The sequence below is a fragment of the Panicum virgatum genome, chromosome 5N (assembly GCF_016808335.1).
Source record: "Panicum virgatum strain AP13 chromosome 5N, P.virgatum_v5, whole genome shotgun sequence".
NCBI classification, from domain to species: Eukaryota; Viridiplantae; Streptophyta; class Magnoliopsida; order Poales; family Poaceae; genus Panicum; species Panicum virgatum.
In genome coordinates, this window is record NC_053149.1 from 70,661,186 (window position 1) to 70,668,810 (window position 7,625).

The window sequence follows — 7,625 nt, forward strand, 5'->3', positions numbered from 1 at the left end:
GTTATACCCACTGGTCGGGTAAGTCTTGCTGAGTATTAGTATACTCAGTGTTTGTTGCCACAATTATTTCAGTGCACCCGGACGTTGACTTCTGCCCCTACTGCGTTAAGTTCATCCGTCGGGACACAGAGATGGGAGGTGGTGGAGCCAGATACTTAGTTAGGGGTCGCCTCGGCGTACAAGTATGGTAGTCGTAGACTCTTACCTCTGTTCGAACCTTAGTTCAGTAATGTAAAGTTTATAAATTATGTATGTTTTAAATTTGGTTTGTAAAACTTACGGTTGAGTCTTGTATATATTGTTGTATTTTCAAATGTATGTCGTGTTTGTATCATCTACGCCCACTTTCGCGTGGGACTATCGGTGTTGTTTCGATCGGGACGTGGGTTGAGAAAAGATCGCCAAATTAAATCATTAAGCCAATGTGTTCAAATGACGATCATTACGCTTAATTAGGTTAATTAGAATTTTAATTTGGCGGTTCCCTCGCAACCAAGATCACGGGGCGGAGCCCACGACGCTGCTGCCGGAGGGGAGCAGGCTGCGGGCGCCGCCACCCGCCGCCAAGCGCAAGTTCCCATCATCCGCGGTGCTATCAGCGCGCCCGCAGGGCCTTCTTCCCCGTCGCGCGCAACGTCAACACCGTGTTCTGCGCCCTGCCACCCAAGAAGCGGATCCGAGGGGGCTGAAGGCCGGCCGGCCGGCCGGCCGTGCAGCCACAGCTCAATTGAGCCGCCAATTACGGCCCCATCCTCTCCTCTCCCTTGAATCCCGCAGCAAGCAGTGGAGGAGGCGCCTAGATCCGACGAATCTTATGGCTGTTCGTTCGAAGCTCAGGCGGGTCGGCGGTGACGCGGCCACCCACCGATGCCGGTGGCTGCCGGAGCTGTGCTGCAGAAGCTTGGCAGCAATGCCGCCTACGAGGTTGAGAAGGTCGGGAAGCCTCACAGCGATGGCGCACAGGGAGCCCCATCGTCCCGGTGCTCCAGGAGGGGCTTCGATCGACAGGCATCTAATCCTCTTCTGTCAAGGATGAAAAGCGGCGACAGCAGCCTTGGACGGATGGAGGTATGCAATGCTGCATTTCTATTGCTTTCAATTGAGCGCGATTGTTCCCACATGCGGAAATTGGTAGCTTTAATTGTTGATCGAGCAAGCAAAGGGAAATCTTCTAGATGCCCAAATTGCCTAATTCTACTGAACATTGGGGACTGACCAACTCAGGTCTAATAGTTAGATAAAAAATGGCCAGGTAGAATTTATAGACATCATGTTCGCGCAAAATTCAGGACCTTCAAAGTAGCTAACGAATGGCCTATAGCAGACTTGATGTTCATTCTGTGTAGAACACTGCCATTGTGTTGTTAATTCCAAAAGGCAATAGATAAATATTACATTTGAAGTTCCATTAACAAGATCAAGAATTACAGGCTCCACAATGCCATGGTTGTCGATGTACCCATGGGTGCTCGGAGTTCTGGCAGGCCGTGGCTGGCTCTTCTTCCTGTGTTCCACTTTCTGTTATTGAGTCAATAATTGATTGACATTTGACATCATAATCTGCAAACAGGATGTACTTCTTCATAAAACTATGAACAATTTAGGGGGTCCTTGTTTTCTTCTCCGTAACTCCAGTTGGTGGAGTTGTGGTCTTTGAAGGTGTATGTTTTGAAAGATAGATAGTTTCTCACTAGCCTATTTAGTCCAGGTTTAGACTACTTCTTTAGGGTTGTGAACAATGAAATGGTGCAAAGTTTGGGCCAGGCCAAAAAATCATGCCTTGTGCTGGGCTGTCGGACCTCGGGCTTTTTATACATATACACGTAAAAGTTTACCAAATATATATCTAGCTTAGCTCCCAGATTGCAAATGAGTGCCCTGCCTTTGCTAATAGTTACTGCTTAGCTTCTACTCAAATGTTAATGAAAGGAAAAAAAATTGGATAGAATTTTGCCGATGACTGAACTTTTCGTTAGCTTTTGTTTCGCAATATTATTTATTTCGTTCTGTTTTTCATAATTCTTGATGTTAGATGTTGGGATGCCTGGCCAGGGTGTCAAGTGACCGACCAGCTCCGCACTTGCTTGAGGTCCTTTTGTTCTATGTTGGGAACTCGATTTTTGTTACAGGAAAATGGACTAGGTATGAAAGAAGATGCTAGCAAATACTACCTTACATTTCTATTTGTGAAAAATATTTGTTCTGTTTGAGTTCTGACAATGCAATATTTTAACCGGCAATTGTTTGTGAACAAACCTGTGATGTTTGCTATAATGAACAGTGCTTGTAGCTGGTTCTCTCTGTTTTGGGAAATAAACAAAATAAGATTATTGAATTCTATATATATTTGTTATGAGTATAAATAAATATTGTTCTATTTTTTGTGGCTTTCGTGGAGGAAAAGGCAGCAGACATCGCACCAAGTAGTGGCTTCATAAAGTGCAGATTTTTGTGTGCATTGATATTTGAATCTTGCATGCATCAATATCGAAATTTGTATTGTTTTATTCATGTCGTTCTGGTACATGCCCCAAATGTCAGCAAAAATATATTTATAATTTCCATGTGTGTTGCTGCATGTACATCTATTTTTTTTTCTTTTGAGGATTTGTCTAAATCAGAAGTTAGAATAGTCCGTTGTATTTTAGTCCTAATTATGTGCTTCCAAGTAAAGCTAGAAAAAAGAGTACATCAAAGTTACATTTGAGGATATTTTTTGTTTACTAAATAATCTTAATATGTGCCCCACAAAAAAAAATATATACAATCTTAATGTGTAATGCTTGTGGATGGTCCTACCTTGTACCTAGCAGTTTTGCAATTTCAAGGATAATGGTTTTCAATATTTGTAAAGCAAGGCGGGGGTCGACGGCTACCTGGAGGAAGGTGCTGCGCCTAGCCGCCGCCGCTGCCGTCGCCTCGGGATCCCGCGGGGAAGAAAGGGAGCACGCTGCGCTGGCGCGGCGGTCGGCAGAGGCTGCGGCCGGATCCGGGAAGGCGACAGCCTCGCTCCCCCGCGCTGCCCACACCGGCCGCCTCTGCGTCGAGGAGGCGCCACTGGGCGTGGAGCCGAGCCAAGTGGTCGTGCCGCCGCCGGAGGAGAAGTGGTTCTGCATTATCGACTCATCCCCTGGTGTGGTTTTCAGCACATCATTTTGTTTAGTATTTTTCTGTCATGATCTTTACATGTTCAAAATTTGGTAGATGGTTTCTGAATGGGATGCAGCATAATATCACTTCTATTCAACAATATTCAGATTTCTGATGCTTCTTGCTGTAGTGTAAGCGGATGGAGCTGGAAGGGTAATCAGGATCGATGGTCATGTCATCATGTGGGGATGTTCTTGAATCATCATGCTCTGAGCTAAGAACCAGATGGTAATCCCCATGACCTCAGTTCATTTTGCATAAATTTGGGTGTTGGTTTCAAATATATAAATTTTATATGTCAGGTTACACTTGTGAACTCATTTTCAGTTTCGTGGATCAAAGTACTTCAAATACATTTGGTAAAGCATGTTGGTTGGACAAATTGCATGGTGTTAGTGCCATACTTTAAGGACATAATTATCCTATGATGTTTCAAGTAAGTAGGAAATCATTGTGTCCACTTGTGCATGCTTGTTTATATTGTATGAATTATGATGATGGTAACACCAGCAGATATTTCCTCATTCCAAGGAGACGGAGCTAGATATGATATGAGTTTTCTTTGTTGCCCTCATGTAGAATGCTTCCTTTGGTTCGCAAGTTGCGATGCTTTGACTAATCATTCCTGCAAGTGGAAGGAATTGATTTCAGTGTTGGACCACCCAATAAATCCCAAACATGTGTGCTTCCCTTGCATGCTATTTTGGGCCATTGTCTTCATGTTGTGCTTCATTTGCTGCCTGCTTCATGCCATGGGGAATTTCTGTCATTTCCAGCGATACTGCACACGTGTTGGGAGATGGATGATCTAGGGCCTATAATCATTTGGTTCAAGTCTCCGGCACTAATGGCCGCATCTTCGTATTCAAGCACAGCTTCTCTCCTACCGGCCAAGGTGACCATTTTTCCCTTCTTTCTTGAATCAAAGCTACATGTTTTCGTGCTTGTGCATGACAATTGGATATGAGTAGATCGAAGAGTGCTTGGGTGACACAATTGGATGAGAGTAGATCACACAAGCTGCAGCTTGCATACATGGGTAGTGGTGATAGCACTCTTGTTTATTTACATTCAGTTTTGATAACCATATTTATTTGTAGGACAAACGGTTGTAATTGTGAATTGTTATATTTGTACTCTGAACTTTCTGAAGGTGGTCACTTCTAATCTTTATTGTTTTTTTGGATGACATGTTTTAATAATGACTGCCTTTTATACCTGCCAAAATCTGTCCTGGTGCTTGTGATTTATGTGCACAAACCAGGTGAGGCCTTGGTCCACCCCCCCCCCACCCCCCACACACACACACACATGGTGGATGTAGAGAGATAGAGATTGGGCAAACACCACACACCCTGAATGGGGTGTGACCTTTCATATATATAGCCGAGACGGCTTGATGTACAAGAGTCTACAAGACTTAGAGTACAAGGTCAAGTCAACTATACATATCTCTAATAGTGGATGCATAGCTCATGCATGATTATTCTTTTGATTTCCAATGCACGGGTGCTGTGCTGTTTCAGATAAAAATCCATGACACTATTGTCTATTCAAGAATTGCTTCGACTCTATCTGGTCACGACATGCAAATTATTTGCATAGCACACATTTTTACTGTGAAATAGGGGTATTATATGCTGGAAGTTTGTATCAAAGATTTTATACTCCTGTATATGGTGCTTTTGTTTTTATGAACATAATAAAATAATCTGAATGTGTGCTCTGTATATCGTCATCACTATCATTTCATTTTTCAGTTAAAAACTTAAAAATGGAACGTGCCATCTGATTTTGATTGGGTAAGTTTATTTGCAATACTCATTGTCTTGCACACTGTTTGGTCGATCTAATTAGAAAATCTTGCTAATTTTGTTAATGTGCATTTGTTAATGCTAAATATCTATCAGCTACCTTTCATGATTATTGTTACTCTTACTATTTTATTTAGTATCAGTTACTAAACAGTAACTTCAAGATGTTCTTCTAAAATTTCATTTATTGCTGGTTGCAAACTCTTTATTGGTTGCAGACAGTTGATCGTTCAGCATTGTAACAATTAATGGCCGAATGTTTCCCCAACATCCTCACCAAGCTTTGCATGGTGTGCAGCAAACAAAATTCCAGGCATATTCAGAGACGACCGGTACGCCATGCCGGTGCTGATCGCGAGGGCACTCCTAGGCGATCTCTTGCATTGGTTTGCTCCATGAATGCTTGATGTCAATAAAAATTCTTTTTTTCAACATTTCTTGAAAACTCGATGTCCATAAAAGTTATTGTGGTGCTGTATTGAATATGTTGGTGCCGCACATGCCTTTCCATAAATGTAAAATTCTTATTTGTCATAATTTTTTTAAACACATGCGTGCCGTATGTGCACTCTACTAGTCGTCATTAAGGATCTGTGCGCAAAAAAACCGTGACCAATTCACCCACCGCCTCGATCTGGGCCGCACAAAAGATCTAAGTTATCTAACACAGTCGATGAATGCCCGGATTAGATCGTGATTGTTAATCGCGATCCAATCTAGGGGGTGTCGTACAGCTAAAGTATATACACGGGTTATTCATAAAATTATCTCGTGACCTTCCCCCAGCTTTTGGCCGGGACTCCCGTCTCCCCGAACAAAGCGGTCAAGCCCCAATGTCGGTCAACACTTCGGCGCAGCCGGTCAGTGAATTGAGCAACCGTCATAGCCCTGTTTGCCGGCGGCACAGATGCGGAAAAATTCTAAAAAAAAAAATCAATGGGACGCGGAACTAATCTTAGAAACCCCATACAAAAATTCAGACTCTCACGTAATCTGTGGAAAGAGAAATGAATGGAGAAAATTTTGCTTGGGGTGGACGATAAATAAAAAACCGTCTACCCGTCGTCGCGAATAAGGAATAATCTCCATGCCTATTTGCTGGTAGCTCAGGCTTACAAAAATCACAAAAAAAATCAGAGAGAGGGGAAATTGAGTCCCTCATGATCCCACAAATCTCAATGTCTTATGTGATCTGTAGATGGAGAGAGGAGAACGGAAAAATCAGTCCGGGGTGGTCTGTAAATGAAACAACAACCACCCCGCGCCCACGGGATGTTCTCATTTGCCAGTAGTAGGTACAAGGTTTCCCAAAATTTCTAGCAAAAAACATGCATATGTGAAGCGGATCGCCGAACCATATAGCAAAATTTCATATTGATTTGATTTGATCGAGAAACTGCAGTAGCAGCAATTCAACCAGGAGGCAGAGGCCTGCACGAACCCTGTCAGAATAAGCGCGCGGGGAGCTAGGTAATAAAGCCATTGCCAAGCACGTCTGGCTCCCTCCAAAGGTTCCCAAACGGAATTGACATGAGAACTACACTATTTCATTCATGCTCCATTCATCTAGTATATCCAAGCAAAGGGTTTAATCATTCGTGAGCAAAGGGAAATATTATGAACAGACGAATATAAGTGACAGGTTGTTGTAACATCCGTTCATTGTTCAAATTAAGCAGTCTGCACACTCATTCTTCAGACAACCATACACTCGAATATTCGATCTTCTACACATTCATCAACATTACAATGTCACCCAGGCAACCTTGATATACAATGCTTATTGCAATTTGCAAGTACAATGGTACATACGGGAAAAACTGGTACTTGCTCGCCGTTGCATCCATGAAACATTGGTGCCCCTTAGCACTGATTGAGCCCACACCACAGTCCACCAGTGACCGGCTCGACACACGAGCACACACGGGCCTCACACCCACAGGTCACTGGGCTTCGGGCCTACACCACCCGAGTGTGCACGGGCACAGGAGATTGCGGACCCAGCTCTGATACCAATTGTTAGAAATCTAGCGCTCACACACACAGAACACTCAAGAGCATAAAACGAACAGAGGTGGGAAACTCAAACGCTCGAGAACAGAAGCAGGAGACAAGCAGTAGCGCCCAAATGCCACAGCGCACACACGCTGCACTCTGATGCTTCTTCTATCTAACACAAATGGGCAGTACAAGGATTTATAGCTGGCGGATTCTGGGAGCACGTACTCCACGCTGCAACGACTCTGTCGCTGATCCGCATGCCGGCCGCACGCTATACGCGCACCAACGCCCACGATCCGGTCATACTCCGCCCGCAAGCCACGCTCCAACGTGCATGCAGAGCTATCCATCCATCCCATCGACATGCAGTCACTTCCTAGAAGCTGGCTACCCTGAAGACTCACTCAACTGCACACGCGCCGCACAGACGTGCACATGCTAACAGGCTCAAATCGCCACACGATCAACACACACGCACTACCAGCTCGTCGTCCGCGTGCACACAGATCAGGCCGAGCCACCCGCCAGCCGTGCACCCACACGAAGCTGGGTTTATTTCTAACAATCTCCCCCTAAACCCAGCGCCTCCTACGCCGAATCTTCAGAGCAGCGCTGCCTCCTCTTCAACGTCCGCCGTGGCAGCCATGACTTGCTCCTTCT

The 7,625-nt window shown here is 44.4% G+C and overlaps 1 protein-coding gene across 20 annotated transcripts; it reads left to right on the top strand.

Moving 5' to 3' along the window:
* Positions 1-493: 493 nt before the first annotated feature.
* LOC120675172 lies at positions 494-5,501 on the top strand. Of its 20 annotated transcripts, none has more exons than XR_005675237.1 (5): positions 494-1,068; positions 2,033-2,142; positions 2,855-3,133; positions 3,281-4,045; positions 5,183-5,501. XR_005675237.1 is itself a non-coding variant. In XM_039956274.1 (5 exons), exons 1-4 carry the CDS (start codon positions 868-870, stop codon positions 3,366-3,368), a joined length of 678 nt encoding a protein of 225 aa, XP_039812208.1. In that variant the 5' UTR covers positions 494-867; the 3' UTR covers positions 3,369-3,378; positions 3,453-4,323. The 20 variants fall into 20 exon arrangements, 7 of the variants coding, with proteins under 7 accessions (XP_039812208.1, XP_039812207.1, XP_039812209.1 ...); XR_005675240.1 differs by having other exon boundaries at positions 5,263-5,501; XR_005675238.1 differs by lacking the exon at positions 5,183-5,501 and adding an exon at positions 4,122-4,323.
* The last annotated feature ends 2,124 nt before the right edge of the window (positions 5,502-7,625 follow it).